The following is a 24,269-nucleotide window of genomic DNA, read 5'->3' on the forward strand; positions in this document are numbered from 1 at the left end:
TTTATGCATTTGAGACTTTAACAACGTTTACCAGAAGTGTGCCATGTTCATTAAAATTTTATCACTGCACACTTGCGCATTGAATGTATGTGCGTAATGACCATATCATATTGTCTAAACAATCTATTTATTTTAATATGCTAAATATTAAAGTATTTAATCCAAAAGTATGAAAGAAAAAACACTCATTCAAGTGCATTTTTGATTTTACCCAATTCACGTGCACGCACGTGCATACATGTGCATGGTGACCATACCTTCTTGTAGAAGTCCATTACATCTATCTATGTTCTAAATCCCACCCCGTTTGGTTGAAAACCAAGGGAGTTATAGCTGTTTAAAGTTTCAGCCAATCAGATTGCAGCGCACATACACGCACGTGTATGTATGTGTAGGGTGACCATACCTTCTTGTAGAAGTCCATTATATATAATCTATGTTCCAAATCCCAACCTGTTTGGTTGAAAACGAAGGGAGTTATGGCTGATTAAAGTTTCAGCCAATCAGATTGCAGCATTCGTACACGCACGTGCATGGTGACCAAACCCTCTTGTAGAAGTCCATTATATATATCTATGTTCCAAATCCCATCCTGTTTGGTTGAAAACCAAGGGAGTTATAGCTATTTAAAATGTCAGCCAATCAGATTGCAGCGCACGTGCATGCACGTGTTTTCATGATAATTGCTATATATCGTTTTGTAGGATATCCTAATGCATGGCAATGATCAAAATTTCAAAGGATTTCGTCAAAAAACAAGAAAGATATTGAGACTTTAGTTTTAGCCAATCAGAGCGTAGCGCACGTGCATGCGCGTGAGTTCTTGCCATATTGACCACATCATCTTGTTTACACTACTAATATATCCTTACATTATGAGTTTCATAACATTTCATCAAAAAATAGAAAAGTTACGGCAATATACATTATATTGGTCATTTCACATGTTGCACGTGCGCGCTCTTGCAAGCACGTGCGCGCAAAATGACCTTCGTTCCGCAAATCTACATAACATGTCTACTGACCCTAAAAACATTTCACCTTAGTTGGATGTGTAGTTTACGAGATCATTCGTGGACAAAAAAGTGCCCAGGAAGAAGAAAAATAATAATAATAAGAAACAGAGTAAAAACAATATGTTCCCCAACTTCGTTTGGGGAACATAATAAGAAACAGAGTAAAAACAATATGTTCCCAAACTCCGTTTGGGGAACATAATAATAAGAAACAGAGTAAAAACAATATGTTCCCCAACTTCGTTTGGGGAACATAACTAGGGCTAATTGTAACGGGAACCGTTACAGATGTTCCCCAAACGCTCCCCAACTCCCTTTTGGTGCCATACTCCCTTTAAGCTTCATTAAAAATGACAAACTCTATGCATTTTACACTTTAACAACGTTTCCCTGAAGTATACCGAGTATATTCAAATTTTAGCATTTGCACGCGTGCACATGTAAATGCATGTGCGTAATGACCATATTCTCTTGTCTACACTATCTATATACATTAATATAATAAAATAATAAAGCATTTAATCCAAAAGTATTAAAAAATATGCTTCATCAAGTGTATTTTTGATTTTACCCATCTCACGTGCATGCACGTGCATGCATGTGCATGATGACCTTACCTTTTTGTAGGAATCCACTATGTCTATCTATGTTCTAAATCCCATCCTGTTTGGTTGAAAATCAAAGGAGTTATACCCATTTAAAGTTTAAGCCAATCAGATTGCAGCGCACGTGCATGCGCGTGTTTTCATGATACCTGCTATATATCATATTGTAGTATATCCTAATGCATGACTATGTTTAAAATTTCAAAGCATTTCGTCAAAAAACAAAAGAGATATTGAAATCTTTGTTTCAGCCAATCAGAGGGAAGCGCACGTGCATGCACGTGAGTTCGTGCTAATTTGACCATGTCATATTATCTAGACTATTAATATATCCTTATAGAATGAGTTTCAAAGCATTTCAATAAAAAATGTAAAAGTTATGGCTATAATAAGTATATCAGTCATTTCACTCATTTCACGCGCACGCACGTGCATGCGTATGCGCTCAAAATGACCTTCGTTGTGCACACCTACATTTGACACCTATTAACCCTAAAAAGGTTTTAACTTAGTTGGGTGAACAGTTTCTGAGAACACTCGCGGACAAAAAAAGTACCGGAGAACAAAGAAGAAAAAAAAGAATAATAATAATAATAATAATAAGAAACCGAGTAAAAACAATATGTTCCCAAACTCCGTTTGGGGAACATAATAATAAGAAACAGAGTAAAAACAATATGTTCCCCAACTTCGTTTGGGGAACATAATAAGAAACAGAGTAAAAACAATATGTTCCCCAACTTCGTTTGGGGAACATAATAAGAATAATAATAATAAGAAACAGAGTAAAAACAATATGTTCCCCAACTTCGTTTGGGGAACATAATAATACAATATAAATGAAAAAAAAATACAATGAAAATACATAATCAAACAATATAAATGAAAATTAATGCAATCGTATGGAAAAAAAAGTATGCGTACAATGCTTATAAGAAATTTTCAGGTTTCAAATAAAAAAACTGAAAAACACACAAAAAATTGATAATTGTGGAATGTATAAATTAAACAATACAATTGAAAAATTACACATTACGAATGAAAACATTTAAATTTCAATGAAAATTGTACAATGCAAATGGAAAAGATCGAATCTTGCAACGGTTGACATGCCCTTCTAGAAATGATACTAACAAAGACTTATTTAAATCCTTCATTCAAAATTATACGATCACAAGCAGTGAATGTTTTGAAGGTTGACAAAGGGTCATTTGTTTGTATTTGAAAGTGTGACTCATTCTCCATTATTTCCCTTTGATCTGATTACAATTCGTTATCTTCATGTATCATTAGGCATAAAGATGTGACGCAACTTTTTTTTTCTGCGGGTACGAAATCTTTATCTTTGATTTGATCACGAATATGGTATCAAATTATAATTTTCAATTTGGAATTTTCTTAACGAGACGTTCGTCTTAGGGAAGGAAATTCTAGCCGTCGATTATCTGAATTAGCGTAATCAGACAGATAAATCGATGTTACAAAGTCTGAACACAAATCCCCAACAAAAGTAGGTCGCCAGACTTGCACACATTTATTAATTTGACTGAAAACCGAAGTTGAGGGACAAGATTAAGGACTACTAAACATCATAATTATCAACCAAGTAGAAATTATTTTAGATCGAAATCTCTTGTTTAAAGGAAATTTTAACTTGTTCTATGAAAATTGATGTCATCTTATTTATAGCTTCATCAATCATTATCAAATACCAATTCTCCTCGTCATCATTTAAGTTCATGTGCACTAAAATTCGAATGTTTTATAATATTACACATGAAGAGTTGATGCCCTAAATATACCATTATTTTATTTTTGTTTTGTTTGGAGCTTAGTGTCAACATCATCGATAATGACCTTGTTAGCATTTATCATTAAGTCAAATGCTGACTAAAGCATCATGCTAATTGTTAGACCATTATACTGGTATACACACTGAATTGATTTTTTTTTAGTTATTTCCCGATCATAAAAGGAGCACACGGCTATGTTGACCGGTCAGGAGGGGATGCTCACTCCTCAATGACACCTGATCCATTTCTGATGTTTTTGAGGTCCGTGTTTTCTCTGCTTCTGCTTTGTTTTGTGTAAGGGGCTTTTGAGCTTGAATACTGTTTGTTATCTGCACATGTTTCATATACAAAAATTAGAGCCTCGTGAACCTTGACGAACAATGAGTATACCACTTGAGTCACCCTCTGAGCCTCGAAATGAAACTCAGGTCTCTCGCGAAAAATTGACGGCATTGGTCTCATGTATCAAAAAAAAGTAATTTTTTTGTTCAGGCCTCCAGGTGGCGCTATGTTGGTGTTTATTGAGTTTACACTTTTAAAACCTTCTTAATTTATTGATATAACTAACACAACTTCTACAAATATTTCAAGATTTATGACCTGGATGGGGCTCAGTAAAATGCATTTTAACATTAATGGACATCTAGCAGCGATGGTAGTGATTAACTTCTCGTCTTATACAAAATTAAATTAAAATTCTATCCATATTGTTTCATATTGACACTTTTTATTCAAAATCCTTAAGTTCGTTAAATCTGAATAAGGGGTACTAGATGAATAATTCTAATTTTAAAGTTATTATTAAAATCAGAATTATTCTTCTAGTACCCCGTATTCAGATTTAACGTGTGGGTTATTTTAATGATATGAGTCTTTGTTATATTATATCTTGTTAAACTTCCATTATATACTGTTTTTCTTACGTTATTTGTCATTAAACACTTTGCATTATAAGCATAATTATGAGGTATGTTGTCCATAGACAGTGAACAATTATTAATTTAAATATGCAAATCATAATTGAAAATAACATTAAAATAGACAACATAAGATATAACCCAAATTTAGCCAATGATTGGGGTGTCTCTTAGAAAGTATTGCAAAAATCATAATTTAAAAACAGTCAAAAACACTGTTACAAAATGACCATCAATCTTAATTGAAAGGATACACAGGTTAAAGGAAGCTAGAAAATTTATTTTTATAAATTTATATGGTATACTGTGTTTAAGAAAATACAAGAGAACAAGCTTGTTTTTCTACAAAAAAAAAAATGCTTTTCAAGCATCAAAATGATCAATATATCAAATCATGCTGTGTATGACAATCTCAGATAGGCAGATATAGCAGATTGTATGGTTATAATTAGCAAGGATGCCTCTTTCAAAAGTGTTCACGAAATTCTTAGCTCCAGGGATCGAGGGATTCCATGTGAACAGTGGAAAAACTCGTTATTGTTTAAATATTCCACATTACCGATGGGTATATTTAGCAATCAAACTAAATGTAAGATCGTGTTAAGCTAGGATGTCTGTTCCTTAAAAGGGCTTTTATTTAAAGCGGGTTGCGGGGGTGAGAGCTCTATTAATCATAAAGTGAATATGTTTTAGATCTTTCAAAATCTACTTTTCCCCCACTGTTTATTTAGCAGGCAAAGTAAGTGCATGGTTATGATGAACTATAGGATGCCTCTTCTAGAATTGTGAAACATAGCCCGAGGGCTAATATTCGGATTCCAGGAGGAGGATGTACCAATCATATAGGGAAAATTCAAAATTCTTTAAAGATTTTCTATCCCCCTGTTCACTTTACACAAAAAGTTAGAACATTGTTATAGTCAGCAAAAGTACCTTTTTGAAAATTGTCTAACTATGTCAGGAATTGGGCAGAAAACCACATACAACCGATCATTAAATTATATTTTATATCAAATCATCATAAAAAATAATTATACTTGTATGTATTATGACAAACATATTGTATCTGATATGATAACTACATCATATATGTTCACCGCAAATAATGTTTGAACGATCACTTATTTAATTAAAAAGAGCACATGATAAATTTCAATTTTAAAAAATGCAGTTTACAATATTTTTTCAATCGTTAACTTCCCTCACCCATGGAACAGTATACCCTTTTCACCTGCAAATGGGGTTTATATCTCTAATTCGATTCAATACGCAAGAGCATGCACTACATTTTAATAATTTCTAAAACAAGGTAAATCATTGACAAACAAGTTGATGACACAAAAATATCAACAGTTTCGTTTAACGTAATCATTTCTTAAGTTCTATGATCCATACAATAATCTTGTCAGTTGTCAGCAAATGGAATCCATAATTAAGTCAAATGTTAATTGACGTTTTTCATACTAATTGTTAGACCATTATGTACACACAGAATTATTGACGGATTCCTCCGCTATTTCCCGATCATGACAAGAAACACAAGGTGGGTGTGACCGGTCGGTAGGGGATGCTCACTCCTTTTTGGCACCCGATCCAACCTCCTTATGTTTTAAAGGTCCGTTTCAGCTCTTGTATTGATCCATATTGTTTGAACAATGTTGAATGGACTTTTGAGCTTGAATACTGTTCATTATCTCAATACATTTCATGACAAAACTATATAACATGATGAAGTTTAAGTACTTTTATATGAAATGCAAATGGAAGTTGCACACGATATTATGGAGCAAAGACTTCATATAATTAAAGCACTGCGTCAAAAGGGGAACACTTTAATATTTTCTAATAGTAAAGAATATTTTATAAACCTTTTATGCATTACATGTTCAATATATTACCAGCCTATGTTCTTTAGCACCATTTGAACGAATGAACTATGGACCCAGAGGCCATGACATTAAAAATTTTGGTAAAAGCTGAATATGATAAGTTCATGCAAAGCGCCTGCTAGATTCTATGCGTCAAGATAGTATAAGCTACAATGCATTTAAAGGTATCCCATCCTTAATAGCAGCAAATTCAATTAAATACACAACAGATTTGTTGGTGGTGTATACTCATTATATCTAAACATACTTCCCATTTGTTACTATTACTTTGTAAGAGTGGGTTGTGTCCTAATTTATGACCTTGATTTTTGGTAAGAGTTATCTCCCTCTGTTTTCAAATAATTAAAAAAAATCAATTAAAAAAAAATTTCTGGTAAAAAAAGAACAATTTTCAAGATCTATAAATAAATCATTTCATAATATAAACAGAGTATTAATTTAGTCCAGAAACTAATTGTGAAGAAACGGACGTTCTTCTAGTATTTATGTTGATTTTTGTCCTTGAGGAAGCAGAGGAAACTCAGGCTAAACTTGTTGTATTAGTTCTAGAAAAGGACACATATACGGCTTTATAGAATGTTAACCTTTTCTTTACAGAATTACGCATACAAATTTATAAGTACAATAAACTTCTCACAGACCGAACTTTCTATTTCTAAAAAAAACTAAAAGAGACTGAATGTATACCACATTCTTACATTCTTAAACTACCTCGATATATCTAAACCTTTTGTAAGGGCTTCCGTTGGTAATTCTCTCGCATTATCACATAATTCTCAGCATTTTCACTCAATATAATTGCTTTTAATGAAATTCTTTCCCTAACAATATCTACACCGTGTGTTTGATAGTAATTTTAGTATCCTCCTGACTTAATTGAGAAGGATATTGATCTAAAACTGAAAGTTGGTTAACACAGTTAGCGGTGTTGATTAATTGTTCTTCGAATAGTAAATCAATTATTATTTCTTTTAAGGATGATCAGCTATGCAAATAAATGAGTTTTTGGAGATACAGTCAAATTAATCCTTCCCGTTTGTCAATCAGTTGTCCTAACAATTAACAATTAATGTTGAAAGCCTGAAAAACTTCCAAGCCTCTTTCTTTACTCTTTAAATAAATATTTAAATAAATATTCACAGCAGTGAAGGCGAAACTTTGTGAATAATAATTGTACTTTCTTGTCACTAATCATATGCAATTATTTTGCTGTAAACCTTTTTTTTTTATTGTACACACGAATATTCTGAAGTTGATATTCAAAAGATGTCTGAAATTTCGATTGCCAATATCTGTGTAGTTTTTGGATCAGGTCTGTTGGAATCCCTAAAGTACCAGTTGGCCCCTTTATCAGCAGATCTTTTTTTATTCATAATAAGAAGAATTTATTCAAAAGCTTTTACATGAGAAGAAGAAAGCACATGTGTAGTCTTTAACTGGACATTTAGATATAATGCCAACATGTTATTATCAATTATTTTTAGACAGCAAAGCACCCCTTACAAACCATTGTTCTTTACCATTGGAAGACCAATAACAATAATTTCTACAAATTGATACTTAATATCCTAATGACCTTATTGACCTAGCCTAATTAAAATATTACAAATAATTAATGTTTGGCGTACTTGTCATGGCCATTTATTCACAATTTTTTCAACAAAACAACAAAATATGCGCCGATCTTCAAATCGATATGGCAGCATATACACAAACAACTCAAAGCAGTAGAAACACCACCTTGACCCAAGGGACCTGGAAAAAACAGTGCCCCATGGAGGTGGCATTCTCTGCAAAATTCTGCCAAATGAACCACAAAACATATTTTTTGTGGGTCATCCGCCAACAAATCTAGGCGGTCAATTTTGCATTCACCAATACAAATACATATTTATCAATTTAACACTCAACCAGTAATTGTATACAATTCAATTTTCAAATATGCAACTTCACAACTTCAAGGATTGGCCATGACAAGACTTAACAAGTACATGTGGGAGTAGTAGGATAAATTCTGTCAGTGGTTGACAAAAACACCCCCAGAGCATTTCTTAAAGAATTCACAAACAAGTCATTACCCAAGTCTGACAAGTATACACCATCTTTGCGAAAAAGGGCTACATGTCTTTTTAAAATATCAGGATGTTTAATGGAGGCCCCACACATTTTCTTAACAACAAAAGTAGCAAGTGCTGAATTGATTCTTCTTCTCCAATTTTCTCCATCATTGTTAGAAAGACATAAGGTCCAATTACTTCGTGGTAAAATATGAGACCAAACAATAACTGTCTTTGGCATTAATTGTGAAATATTTACAATGGTAGATTTCATGTACATTTGTAAACCCTTCAACGTATTATGCGGATTACCAATATCATTGCCACCACAGTGTATTACTAGGATTGTTGGTGGGTTATTATCTTTTAATTTCTTTTGGATAGTTGGATAAAGCTGTGACCAAACCATACCCCTTATTCCATGCCAAATTATCCTATGTGATTCAAATCCCAGGTTGTTAAGCATTCTCTGTTGAGCATATTTCTGAGCCCAAAATATCAAAGATGAACCAATGATCCATATGCAATCTGAAATGATTTTGAACAAAATAAATTTGCATGTAACTTATTAAACAATTGGCCTTATATATGACTTGTAGGCAGCAGAATTACATCTGCCAATGGTTTTGATTTCAGCTTCGCTCATACCATTTAAATACAGATGTGTGGCCCCACCAATTCTAAAAGAATGAGATTTAAAAACCGATGTGTTTATATTCAAAAATGATAAACATTTATTGAGCATTGTAGAAAACTGATACTGAGTCAAAGGCTTGGAGTTGAAATGCACAAAAAATTTTGTAGTTGAAATTGTCTGACGCATTGCAAGAAATTTCTGCAGTATTGTAAACAAAATTAATGACTGGGCATGCTTTGGAACTTTAACTGCTGAACCCCTGTGCATTTGATCAGTCTTAGAACTTTTAATCAGTAGACTAACATGGTCTTGTAATAACTGAACACTATCAGATTGAAGGTCTACTACTTCACTGACTCTAAGCAATGCAAAAATTGCTACTGAATAGGCACATTGAAATAATGTTGCCTCGTATAAAGAATGTGCAACATATGGCAAGGTATTTATGATACGACCTAATAAGTGCAAGGTAATAGGCCTTCTAATATCACTAGACACAGTCAACCTTTTGTAACCAGTAAGCAGTTTTTTAATAAAAAATGACTCCACAGAATTTGGCCATCCATGAATGTTTATAAAAAAGCTCAGACCAGACAGATAACACTTGACGGTTGAAAAGGCGCATTTTTTCTCTGACATGTGTGCAACAAAATTGATGACATGGTCAACAGGTGGAGGCCACAATTGTGGAAAAGAGTTATCTACTCTAAATTTAATAAAGGTTTGAATGCCCTGCCTATAAACTTTGTTTGTATTGTCCGAAATGCTAGCATCTACCAGGTTCTCTACAGTTGATGAATAATTTGCCAAAATTGCATAGGAACTGGACAGGGATAAGGCCGAGCCCCAGGAGCCAGCTGATGGAACCTCGAAAACTGAAAACGAGAAAGAGCATCTGCCTTATCATTCTTAATACCTTGAATATGTTGACATTTGATTTGAATATTATTCTGCAATGTTTTGAGGACCAAGGCTCTCAACAAAACCATAACTCTCTTATTTTTTGACGTTTTGTTGTTAATTATGTGAACAAGTGCTAAATTGTCTACATGTAATAGCAATTTATTAGAAGCTAGTTTTTCTGCCCAAATAACAATACCTAACAATATTGGAATGAGCTCCAACAAAGTAATATCCTTCTTTATCTCCTGAGACCAACTTGCCGGCCAAGCTAACACACTCCATTCATCGCCAAAAACAACAGCACACCCAACCGACCCTGAACTGTCTGTATAAAATTGCAACATATCACTATCTGACCAATCTACTGATGGAAACCGAGTTAGTCCATTAAAATTTCGCAGAAATACAACCCACATCTGAAGGTCCAACTTAATATCATTAGATATTCTAATCAAATAAAAAGACCTATGAACACCTTGTAGTGCCCCGTAAATTCTCCTACAAAATGCCCTACCAGCCGGTAGTGCTTTTACAACAAAGGCAAGTGAACCAACAAGCGATTCTAATTCTTTCTTTGTTACTTTTTTACTACACTGAACATACTTTATCTTTTCCAACAATTCATCCACTTTTTCTTTTGGAACAAAAATTGTCTCTTCAACAGAATCTATTCCTAACCCTAAAAATGTTAATTTTGTACAAGGACCTTGAGTTTTTTCTGGTGCAATTGGAACTCCTAAAAATTGACTCAGTTCTTGAAAATGATACATTAATTCTCTGCATTCACTAGAATTCGCTGATCCAGCAAAAAAGAAATCATCTAAGTAATGAACAATGCCATCCTTTTGTGACCTCTGTTCTAATTCCCAATGTAAAAATGATGAAAATTTTTCAAACAGTGAACAAGATACTGAACACCCCATTGGCAAACACTTGTCAATATAATATGAATTATTAAACTTAAAACCTAGCAGACAAAATTCCTGAGGATTGATTGGTAAAAGCCTAAATGCACTAGAAATATCCATCTTTGCCATAAGGGCCCCTTTTCCTTTGTTTTGAATTATGTTAATTGCATCATCAAACGAAGCATAGCTGACAGTACAATCTTGTTGATCTATGTAATCGTTAACACTATCACCATAAGGATGTGAAAGATTGGTTATCATACGCCATCCACCTTGTTTTTTAGGTAATAAACCTATTGGGCTACATCTTAAATTTGATATTGGGGGGGCTGAAAAAGGACCCAAAACCCTACCTAATCCAATTTCCTTCTTAATCTTTTCTTCTAGATCGCTAGAGTGTTGAATTGCAGACTTCATATTTTTATATTCAACCCTTACTCTAGGGCCCTGATAATTTAACAAAAACCCTTTCTCAAAACCCTGCCCTAATATGTTGGCAACTTTTCTGTCAGGATAATTTATTAATAATTTGTGAAGATTGTTGGATTTAATTGGAGAATGGCCTAAATCCCATAACTTATTGTGTAGGTCGAATTGCTCGCTGTGGGAATCTTGGGCGGAACTGCTGTTGTGTGGGCCTAGACTGGGGGAATTGTTTGACATTGTTATTCTGGGAAGATCTGCAATGTAAAGAAGGATGTGAACCATTACATTTCACACAAATATGCAAAAACTTGCAATTGTGTTTTTCGCAAACACCCTGAAAATTGTAAGAGTAACATTTAAATTGTTTGGGGGATTCTGACTATAATTTTGTACAGTGGGCTGCATATAAAACAACCAAAGTTCAGCATCAACCGAACCCCAGTTAAGATTTGAATCAAATGATTTTTTCAGCCTAAACTGGATGTCATAATCCCTCCAACCATAAGACGTAGGTGAACGCTCTGCACCTTTTCTAATTGTTGCCATATAACGAAATAAATTTATAGCTTGTGCAGAGTGCTTGGCGCAGTAAATTGAGGCAAAAATTAAAAAGGCATCAGTCCATTGTGAAATAGACATAATTTTTTCATCTTTGTACTTAGGTTTAACCTGAATTAAACCATCAAGATAAACAATATGATGCTGTATATCTGAAACTGGCTCTTTGATCAACAGTTTACTCAAAGCGACATACTCGTTATTCCAAATTTTTTCTTTCAATGTTTGAGAGACATGAGCTCCAAGCATTGATGCTACACTCTGAAAAGGTGTAGGCCTATCTAATTCAACCATGCAATTTATACCTGTTGTAGTGCTAGTTGTTGGCACAGGCTACTGCGGCTCCACTGTCTGTTGGGTGGGTACAGTCTGCACAACCGGAGTTGGGATGTCTGCAGTCTCGTAGACAGGCTGTAAGGGTACTGATTGAACAAGCGATTCTTGGCTGACCATGTAAGTTCTTGTTGGCACTGACATAGCTGCCTGGGAATAATGACTGGTGACTGATGTCGGTATGATGGGGTCAATGGACGTCGACGCTACTGTGGATGCTTGGGTGGTCACCGTGGAGGCTACAATACTATGTGCCGCAGAAGTCCTAGATACTGGGCGGGCATATGGGCTATTGGCCTTCGATGCCCTGGTTTTATTGGCTCTCAACATGGCTCATAAAACAAAAGAAATGTCATTTTAATTCCATTTAAAATTCATCATTTTTTTTTTTTAAATTTTAATTTTCCTATTATTTATTTAAATATAATGCAAGCACAAATTACAATTCATAGCAACTAAACTAATCTCCGTCATTTTTTTTTTTTTTTTTTGGATTGTTTAATACCAAAACATATTACCATTTATTGCAACTAAACTAAACTTTTCCCTGTCAAGTTAATTGAATAATTTTCTACTCTGACTCATTCATCATTTTTTTTTTTTTTTTTACAACATGGCTGACCTATCAGCAAGGTCGAGAACATTTTCCAAAAATCTAATCTGATAAATCGTGACTAAAACCCTAAATTTTTAAATAAATCATTCAAGTAATTGATCCTAATGAATAACTCATTAATTAAACAAACTTACTTTGACTTTCTCTTCGTGATGCCTTAGATGAAAGTAATTTTCTTCAGTTAAAATTTTTGGTACCAGCAGCTTTGTTGTTCAACAGGAAAAGGAAGTTTACCTTGCGCATGCCCAGTTGTATAAATGTGACAAGTAAGAGTTGTCTATCTTTCTATAGTCAATAATTATGTGCTCAAAATAACCTAGTTTATCCAGAGGAGATAAACTTTATTAACAATAGTTACTTCCATTCCTATGTCGACTCAGTATATCCCAGTGAGTATCGCAGTCTGTCACATTTGTTTCATATTTTATATATTTTACTATAAAAAGACGTTAATGGTAATCTAACAACAAAACTTTATGATACATATGATGAATTTAACTTTTCAATCGTCAACTTCCCATACTTATACAGCAATATATACATTTGTGGTATCTCTCCATTATATAAACAATTAAACATACAGAGAGAAAATATCTTCAATTCTGTATGAAGTTTGTCAGAGGTCAATATGTGACCTAATCACATGGCGCAATAATATCTACCGGTACATAAATTATAAAATGACCTGCTCTACTTGCTTTTCATGTATAAAAATGAAGAAAATAAGCAAGTAAAATGATAATTATTTTATTTTAAATGTAAACAAGTATTTCATACAGTTTTTGGGCTATCGATTAAACCTGTGTACATAGAGAAAACTAGGAGTCTAGCCTAGTGTTTGTTTACATTTTTCTTCACTTTTGTCAGCTGCACAGTCTCTAACGTTCATCCTTATTTTTCGGTACATAATAAAAATTGACCTATAACTCATAAGGTAGGTGCACAAAACAAAAATCAGCTCAACATCTACCAGCAAGCATTAGGGGAAAGGGGTGCGAAAACCACTGAATTTTATTAAAGATAGTAGTCCCCTCTGCAAGCGTTTAGAAGAAAGCGTAGAAACCCGTTAAATATTAAAAAGACCATAATTGCCGCGAAAAATCATGGAAGCGGAACGAAATCCAAATTTGATGTAACTCATCAAGATACCCTGACATACCAAAAATAAGCATAACATATTTGCAAGTGTTAAGAAAAAAAAAGAGGCTGTAAGCCATTTGAGAGAGACTGTCACGCAGACGGAGGGACAGACAGATAGACATGCAGACAGACGGACGGAGGGAGGCACAAACGAGGAGGAAACCTTTAGCCGAAATACGATCTGACCATACATGTAATACACAAGTTTATCTTTTAAAAAGATAGGTGAGCTAGCGCCGTAGCATTTTTTAAACACAGAAAGAAAGATCCGTGATCAAATGATTTATTTTGCTGAATTCTTTAATTTTTATCAAGGCTGGAGAGTTATTATTGTTCTGTGAGGCGTATTTTATAGACACAAAGGTTAAGAAATAAGGGGGGGGGGGTGACCTATTGGAGTTTTGGCGCAACGGAACATATATGACCTTTACTGGAGAGGGGGGGGGGCTCTATATAATATGAAGAAGATGCCGATTGAGACATTGCATGTATGAGCTGATTTAAAGAAGAGAATTTCTTGGCAATGTAGCAAAGAAAATACATGGGAGCTGAAAGGAATATAGAAAATAACTCAAAGTGTATGTCGTGTACAGAGTCCAGAGAGTTTGGAACGCATGTGAAGTAGCTTAATTGGTCCTTTGGGTCATCTTTGTCAAGATATGTTATTAAAAGCCATACACATCAGACTTTTTTAAACACAAATAGTGGATTTATTCGTTATTTTTAGTGTAAATTCTTGCTTCTGTTTCTGGAATTTGTAAGATTGGCTGAATTGACCAATCAGAAATTAGAATCTATCTTTGGTTGTGCTTAGATGTAAAAAAAAAAAAAAAAAAAAAAAAAAAAACCTCCCTTGTCATTGTTTAGAACAATCAGATAATGATTCGGGCTTTTCCGTCAGCAAAAAAAAACCCAGAATTTGAAATATTATAAATATGAAGTTATCTTTAAGTGTAAGTTACACAATAGAGAAACAGTTATTTCATGCTACAACACGGTACAACGAAATTGTTATCGCACGGTCTATCTGAAGTAGTTTTTCAGTTTTCCCAGAATGCACGGCCATGGCGGCCGAGCATGCGTATTCAAGGAATTTGGACTAACGTAGTTGCTAGCGCTCGAGAGCGCTAGCAAATACGTCAGTCAAGGTTGAACAGAGGCTGAGAAAACTTGTTGACACGAAATCAGGATGAAAAAAAGTCGTTGTTAAAAATGTTCTTCGTCCTTTTATCTTTACATGAGTAGTGAAATAATGCATTTTAAACCATTATTTGAATTACTGGAAAGCGATTTTGGAACATAACACAATGAAAGCTTGGTGTTTTTGTGCGACTTTGTAATAAACGTTCACATATTAAACATAATTCATCTGTTACGGGCGTTTCGACAACTCTGACTGTAGGACTCTGATGCCACAAAATAATTGGTCTTGTTCGAATTCCATTGGGTATACACTGATTAACGTCTACAGGATATTCAGATTTTTATTTCGGATTTTTTATGTCAGTTTTTCAGATTCATTTTTAGGGATTTTCAGATTTATGTTTATGGTATTTCCAGATAGTTTTATGAATGGGGAACAAACACTATTGTCTGAAGTCTAAGAAAATCTTTCCTGACAGCTTTATATCCCGTCAGCCATCTTGTTATTCACTTCCTTTACAGCTCTAATTGATCCTTGTGATGCATTGCGTACTTAATAATCATGATTCTACTATCTCAATTAGCTCTCTTTTCATAAGCAGAGCCTTTTGTTGTCTCTTAGAAGGGCCAAGACAGACATTTCTTTTTTTGATTCATTTAAATCAACAAGAGGCCCACGGGCCTTATAGGTCACCTGAGTATTGTGTAACAACTTTGAATTCAAACAATTAACTTTGGTTCGTGTTTTAAACCAGAGGCCATGAAATTCACAATTTTGAAAAAGGCACCATTGCTTATCATAATTATATACTTAGCATGCTTACTTTGGTTACTTAATACCAAGAGGTAGATCAGAGAACTAAAGATGCATTTCCACTTGATAACCACCAGTTGTGCATCCCATACCATAGTAACCACTGACCATGGGGCTACATATTTCAAAATTTTGGACATTTTATCATAAATTTTATGATTTATACCAAAGAACAGATTTCATAGCATTAATTTATTTTCAGACTATATACCCCCCCCCCCCCCCCCGACCCAGGAGGGCATAAAAAATAACCATTTTGCTAGATGCGCCTTTCTTCATCATAAATATATATACTTGGATCAATGGCATAAAACTCAGGAGCAAAGGAAAAGACTTTCAAAGAAATAATGTATTTTCACTATATAATCAATAGAGCCCCGCCCTAACACCAGAACCCCTGACCCTGGGGCCATAAAATTCACAATTTTGGAAGAGGCACTCTTGCTCATCATAACTATGTACTTAGTTTGTTTATTTAATACCCAGAAGCAGAGAAGACGATTTTCAAAGAATAAATGCATTTTCACTATTTTATCAATAGAGCCCCGCCCTAACACCAGAACCCCTGACCCTGGGGCCATAAAATTCACAATTTTGGAAGAGGCACTCTTGCTCATCATAACTATGTACTTAGTTTATTTAATACCCAGAACAGAGAAGAAGATTTTCAAAGAATAAATGTATTTTCACTATTTTATCAATAGAGCCCCGCCCTAACACCAGAACCCCTGACCCTGGGGCCATAAAATTCACAATTTTGGAAGAGGCACTCTTGCTCATCATAACTATGTACTTAGTTTGTTTATTTAATACCCAGGAGCAGAGAAGAATATTTTCAAAAATAAATGCATTTTCACTATATAATCAATAGAGCCCCGCTCTAACACCAGAGCTCCTGACCCTGGGGCCATAAAATTCACAATTTTGGAAGAGGCACTCTTGCTCATCATAACTATGTACTTAGTTTGTTTAATACCCAGCAGCAGAGAAGAAGATTTTTAAAGAAATAATACATTTTCAATATATAATCTATATAGCCCCGCCCTAGCACTAGAACCCATGACCCTGGGGCCATGAATTTCACAATTTTGGTAAAGGACTCAATGCTCATTACATTCATGCCAACAGTTTGTCTGCTTGATGTCCAGGAGTAAAGAAGAAGATTTTTAAAGATTGCAATAATTTTAGTGGTTTTGGCCCCAACCCTCAGGCCCCAGGGGGGCGTGGACCATAAAATTTACAATTTATGTTTCCCTTTACCTAAGATGCTGTATACCAAATTTGGTTGAAATTGGTTCAGTGGTTTCAGAGAAGAAGCTGAAAATGTTCAAATGTTAACACACGACGGACGAAAACGGATAGCAATAGGTCACCTGAGTTACTCAGGTGACCTAAAAATGCATACAATTATATATGCAGTGCAAAAAAAAATAAGTAATGGTTTAATAATGCCTACAATGTAAATTTACAAAAAATAATTGAGATTGCTTATTAGCAACTGAGGAACATACTGAGTATAATTATTTTTTAAAATGTCATTTGATCACAGTTTGTAGCTATAATTTATACAAATGAATCAGAACCTCTCGTTATGAAAAGCAAATTTTTCTCATTCTATCTTGAAAAAGTACTTTTTAGTATATATATTAATGTAAAGAGATAATTTGATATGTATAGTTTATCCTTGAATTGATAATCTTTTCTTTCAACATCGCCCTTTGTATATGTAGAATTGAAGAATAAGGAATGTCTGTCACAAATTCTTACACTGAATTGTTTTCCAATTTTTTTTTTGGTCATGACCAGGAGCACTTGGCGGCTGTGACCGGTAGGGAGGGGATGCTTCCTGCTCCATGGCACCTGATTACACCTCTGGTGCCTATTGGTCCATGAATTTTGTTTGAATGTACTTTTGCGCTTATAGATACTGTTTGTTTTCTCCATATGTCCGGCTAAAATCAAGATCTAATTAAAAATAAAAGTGCAAGGTCTCTTGGAATATTAATCCTTCTTGTTTTGAAAATTCCAAGATATATCACTGTTTGGAGGTTGCCGATTTACCCTGTAGCTAATATAAATATCTACACACAGATACTCGACTATTAAAAAGTGCTCCGTAAAGTTTTACTGGGAATTTGATCATAAGCAATCGATCTTCGTGGCCAGCAACAGAAACAAATCAATTGTTTTTACGTGAATATAACAACCTTCGAATACTTTAATTTCAAGAAGCAATTCTTCTTATCAAATACATTGTTTTGTTATTAAAACTAACAAGATTGATTACATGACATCGTTTTACATAACAAGCCTTTTGGGTCGCATAAATCCGACTTTAAAAAATAGTGTTTTTTTTACACCTCAAATTTTATGAAAGTCGAATTTTTACACCTCAAATTTTATGAAAGTCGAATATAAAAGCGATCTAAAGGTCGTATTTCATGTCATAAATCCTCTCGAAAGCAAGTGTAAAAACTTGGCCTACAGATAAAAAAGTGGCTAGATCACAGGTCTTTATAATTTGTAATAAAATACAATAAGATCTCGACAGGGAAATAGATATTTGTGATAAGCCTGACTGCAATGTAGTAGACAGGAATAGACATTAATATAGTCAGTGCACAGGTACTTGTGGACAGGACCCCCCCCCCCACCCCCTGATATTCAACCCCGGGGCTTATTGGACATTTTTTTCAAAAATTATATTTATTACACTTATTCATTATGTGTACAATATGAAAAAATCGTCAAAACCCCAAAACAATCGCTCTACAAAAAAAAAATAGAAATATTCATGTTGGGTGTGAGCGAAGAACTCTATTAATTTAAAAGAATGCATTTAAGACTGAATATGCTTTTAGGAAATTATATTCAGAAACAAGCTGACCACACGGACTTCTTATAGAAAATGAATTCCGAACCATTAATTGATTGGTGTTAATAATTCAATTTTGCGCAATGTTATGCAAGAGAAACAATTACGTAAAAGGTACAACTATTATATTGTTGCCTTACTTATAGTTTTGCCCGTTTGATTACTATGTTGGTAGAATTAAAATATACAGGATTATATGATTCTAAAAACTAATTCTATGTAGAATCTAAAACGGCAATTCGACATCGCATGCTGAAAAGCCACAGATCTAAAACTTTTTTTTTTTACAGAGAGTTGACCAAAGTGCTCTGAAAACCAGAAAGAATGTTGTATGATAATCACATGAGAGAATATATTTCTATATTTTGATAATATCAGACTTATGCTGCTCGAAGTCTGTAGAAATATATCAAGAAAAGTTAGGAGAAGTTAGGAGAAGGTATCCATTGAGAATATGGTTTATCAGACTAGCAAAGAAGCTCAAAAGAGCCCCTAGAATATAACAAAGCACCAAGGAAACATTTATCGAACTTGACGAATTCTTCATTACGATAGTCTTCGGGACCTTGTAAATGACTGTCCTAATCCAATAGGGAGACACTTCATTTGTCTAGAACAGCCTTGTAAATGTTCTCCAAAAGAATGTTATTTTTAACAATGTGATAATGATGAAGTATACAGATGTACTTGTGAATGAATATTAGGGAATATGTTAGGGCAAACAAGATTTAATTTGCTGAGAAAATAATTGTTAGGTAGCAAGCAGGTTTAGTTTATCAATTTTACTTAAGTTTGCTTGTTTATAAATTAGATACAAAAATTAATACAATATCATTTCATTCAATATAATTTTACCCATAAAATACATGCCGTATACAGTATACTAGCCTATAAGTCGGTCCGCTATAAGTCGGTTGTAATTTTTGAGGGGTTTTTTTTGGGGAGATTTCTCATTTTATCCTCTTATAAGTCGGTGCAACTTTTTGAAAAAATAAGTTGACGATTTCAAATCAGATCTTTCTAATACGGAAGGTATTAGGGCCGCAGCAGTATTTTTTTTTTAATTTGTTATATCAAATTATTAATTTGTTTAAACAAATTATTAATTTGTTATAACAAATTGATAATTTGTTATAACAAATTATTAATTTGTTATAACAAATTATTATTAATAATTTGTTTAAACCGTACTCTAATCTTTTGACATGGTTTCACTTTCAAATAACATTCTAAGAAATGACACTGATAAGTAATTTTAAATCATTCAAAAAAAGGTTATGCACATATTAGATAAAAATTAAAGTTATCAAAATAGTATTTTAATAACTTTATTTTTATCTTAAATGTGCATAATTATTATGCAAATACTTGTAACCTATCATGTGTTAAAATAAACGTATGATATAATATAACCAGACTTTGTTCAATGATAATCGTCGGAAATGTTTTAAAGAGGCAGTCCGCCGAAAAACCAGGCAGGGTTGTATTAATAGGCGGCACATCGAATGTGACGAGTATTTGAAATTTTATTGAAAACAATATCAATGTAGTCCAAATGGAATAATGTAATCGAAGATTTGTTTTAAAATTGCTTATTTAGTAAAATATCCTTTTGTTTCGTGTTCTTGAATTCCCCTATATAAACCATTGAATTTAGGTCAGAAACAACGAACTGTAATTTCCAATACTTATTTAACAGGACTATAATTCATGCTGAACTAAATCTAGAAATATTTCGTCTTTCAGTTTCAAAAATAAAATTGGTGGGCAAAACACTTTTGATAGTAGTTTTCTGTCAAAATATAGAGACGTTTTTATGAAATTTTGCGATGTAAGAGTTATCTCCCGTGGCATCGGTAAATCTGCTAAACACATTACTATCGAAATCCTAGTGAAATATTTAGAATATATACACAAAATGAAATTATTTAACAAGAAATTACTACTTTATTTTCAAAATAGAATTCATTTTCGCCTCCAAACGTAATATTTAGATTAAGATTGGCAGTATTATTCAGGTTGAATCCACGTTTCCATTGATGTATCAGTGACGTCATATACCTGACTAATATTGCGTCACAATTAAATAGTTACAAGTTTTCCAAAGAAGTTTGTAAATTCTTTGCATAAAAGCGCAAATAAAACTATTAAAAATAAATAATTTCTCTTTTTCTGTTCAATTACTTTTCAGAGTGCATTATCCTACATGTTAAATAATCATATATTTTTATATAAAATGTATTTTTTTCACGGGCGACGTCTCAGCTAAAAGTAATTTTGTACATGTCCGAGAACTAATTTTTTAAACTGATTTACTAGGCTATGCGTACAAATAATTAATTGTTTATATTGAATATTTCTTATAAAATTGGGATGTGAAGAGATTTTATTTTCTTCTGATTATCAAGGAAAGATGAATATTTTAGATTTACGCAACATTTAATTCAAGTCAACGGAGTTGAGATGTTTATTTCATGATATTTGTACACACACACACACACACACACACAAAAAAAACACTTGATTATATTTACAATGTATCTATGCAGTCAAACCAAAGTAAACGATCCGCGGTACGATTAAAAATATTTTATTAAAAAAGTGAAAAATAAGATTTAAAAAATATTTATTGAGGAAAATTACTGTTGAACTCCCTACTTCAATTTGCCACTAAAACGGAAGATTTTGTGGGCGTATTTTTTGTTTTGTATTGTTTTTGTTTGTTTGTTTGTTTGTTTGTTGTTTTTTTTTTTTTGGTTCAATTTGGTGATTGAAATAATCACATACTCACATTCAATATGAAGTTAAAAAATGTGACCATGTTGGCCAATTCTAAAATGTTTTCCCATTAATGAAAGTTTTTTTTTAAATATGCCGCCTTGCCCCCCACCCCACCCCGTCCCGGCTTTTTGCTTGCGATTTCTAGGCTCTTAAATAATAATACTGTACATGAAATAACTTATTTTCTTATTAATATAAAATTAAATTTTATAAGATGAAAATATAGGGGAAATGGCTTTTGTAGATGACAGGTTTAAAAAATTTGGATAAAGCCGAGACTGTGCACATTTAAATATTTTCTGCATTTAGGTAGTGCAAGTATATTTTCGCCAATGATAGAATTGAACTCTTTAATTCACGAGAGAATTAAAAAAAAAACTTTAGTTGGAAATAAGATATCTAATAAAGATAAGCTGTTTACTCTCAGTTGTTGCATAATGCATGTACAAATACTTTGATTTTTTAATACCGAGTATCAAGAAATCGAACAGATGTTGTACATGATTGTAATCTTCATGTACGTAAAAGACATTAGTACTTTAAATACATTGTATAAACATTTGAATCCATGGATAAAATAATTTTAAACAGTTGACTAACTGAACAGAAATAAAAGACCAGCATATTTTTTTCTGATACATTAAATGCAAAATATTTCTAGTTTTACGGTAAAAACCGATCCCGATTGAAATAAAACCGATCCCGATTGAAAATAATGCAAGAAGTGTAAAGTTATAAAACTAAGGACAATTGCCACCCATAAGACATGTAAAAAAATAAATCAAGTAATTTTTGGCCATATTACAACAAATGAGCCAAATTTAACATTACAATTATAGTATTTCCTTCTTTATATAATTCCGGTCGGGATCGGTTTAATTGTGAAAAATTGTAAAACATAGGTAAATTTGACTCCTTTTATTTCTCTCAATATACGGGTGCCCACTGATTTTATTGAGTGACTCAAAAGTTTGTACTTTGTATTCATAATAACATGAGAAAAAAAATCTGTCATTGAAATGTATTGGGTTTTATAACGTAATGAAAATTGGATAATGAATTCAAAAAACTACTTGCTAAACTCAATTTTGGACCACATATTTTTTTCTAAAGAAATATAAATTGGAGTCTTATTCATTACGAAAACTAAAGATAAGAGTGTATGGTATAAATAATATTGATAGACACATCCAGGTTTTGCGTATCTGGTACATATAAAACAAAATAAAAACGTAGTAATTTTTTTTACCCCCATGTTGACCTTTTTGCACTTAAAATTGAGCACATACCAAAAATAGGACTAGAGGAGCACTAAAAATTTTTTTGATGTTGTCATGTGTAAACACTTGCTTTAATAAGTCTATATGCAAAAATTAATAAAAATCCATGACATGCGATGTGCCACCCATTGCCTGATTTTCAGTGGACTACCTCTTAATAAAAGACTATATATCGCCCTCAAGAAAAATACCAATCTTTTTATAACTCGCCTATAGGTCGGACATAAAGTTTAGGACAAAAATGTTACTCCCCAAAAACCGACTTGTAGGCGAGTATATACGGTAGGTAAAATTGAATTCAAATGTAAATTTTATGAAAAAGAATGGTAATCCAAAAGCGATTATTTTTATAATCAATTACTATCTAGATTATTATCTTCTCACAAGAAATTTGAAGGAGATAGTGTGTAATTGTATTAGTGAATACGTTCGTGTGTGACGGAAGTTACTAGTACTCAGGTTTTAATTTATACCGGGATAAATATGCAATTTTTCGACGGGACGGTTCCATTGTTTCAGTATCTTTTATTAGAGAAATAATATTTTTTTAACAAATCCATTGTTTCACATATTTATGTGCACCAAAATCACTAATTAGGTGGGATGTCTTAAAAAATTTAATGATGGAATTTTTCTGCCATGTAGTGATGACGTCATTATTTTTGTAGATGATTCGTATGATGGTGACTGTGGTGATATTTTACGCCCTCTGTTGGCTGCCTTTCCACGTGATCACGCTCGCCGGAGACCAGGATCCTGAAATCTATAACCAGAGCTTTATGCCCGTTCTCTGGGTTTTCTTCCACTGGTTGGCCATGAGTAACAGCTGTTACAACCCAATCATTTACATCTGGATGAGCCCAAAATTTAGAGCAGGGCTTCATTTAGCATTCCATAAATGTTGTCAACGAAGACATTCAAAATGTGAATCTGATGAGCAACTAGACGAAAAGGGTGTAAACAATAAAGTTGTGTTACGTATTGAAATTCAATCAGCACAAAAAGTAAATAAAAAGTCCGAAGACTGTAGGTATTTATCGCATAAAGAACAACTTTTATCTGATAGTTATGTTTTACCTGGAAAGATACACAGCGACACTTGAAATAAAACAATTTACTAAAACGTGTTCCTCATTATGTTATATACCATGCAAGGTGATGCAACAGCTTCCAACTCGCAAATTTCCATTTTTTCTATGAACAAAGGCCACACCTTGTATTTCATACGAACATCTACTATTGACTCCAAACTTTTGAATTACAAGAAAACTTTACGGAATCTAGATATGGAATATCTGAAAGATAATTTAAGTAATTACAGTTCATTATCTTTTTCAGGCAAACAAACCTTTGGTAATTTTCTTAATCATAAAAGGAGCCAGTTTTGTATTCCACCATATTTCAAGCACATCTTGTTCTTCTCGCGTGATGATATATCCTGGTGAGCTTAAAATAAAAGATACCACAGAGTCTTACACATCTGTTTCATATTTGGATACAATTACTGGAAAAAGACGTTAAATAGTGATCTAACAACTTAACTTTATGATACATGCAATATGTTTAACTTTTCAATTG

The 24,269-nt window shown here is 33.2% G+C and overlaps 1 protein-coding gene across 1 annotated transcript in view; it reads left to right on the plus strand.

Moving 5' to 3' along the window:
- LOC134248935 (RYamide receptor-like) overlaps positions 1-23,794 on the plus strand; it is a 46,712-nt gene extending 22,918 nt beyond the window's left edge. The window contains exon 2 of the mRNA XM_062731320.1: positions 23,360-23,794. Within this exon, the coding sequence (XP_062587304.1) occupies positions 23,360-23,794 (435 nt within the window). The remainder of the gene's footprint in view (positions 1-23,359) is intronic.
- Positions 23,795-24,269: the final 475 nt, after the last annotated feature.

This window comes from Saccostrea cucullata, unplaced genomic scaffold, assembly GCF_032062105.1.
Source record: "Saccostrea cucullata isolate Sc308-1 unplaced genomic scaffold, CSIRO_AGI_Scuc_v1 ctg1780, whole genome shotgun sequence".
NCBI classification, from domain to species: domain Eukaryota; kingdom Metazoa; phylum Mollusca; class Bivalvia; order Ostreida; family Ostreidae; genus Saccostrea; species Saccostrea cuccullata.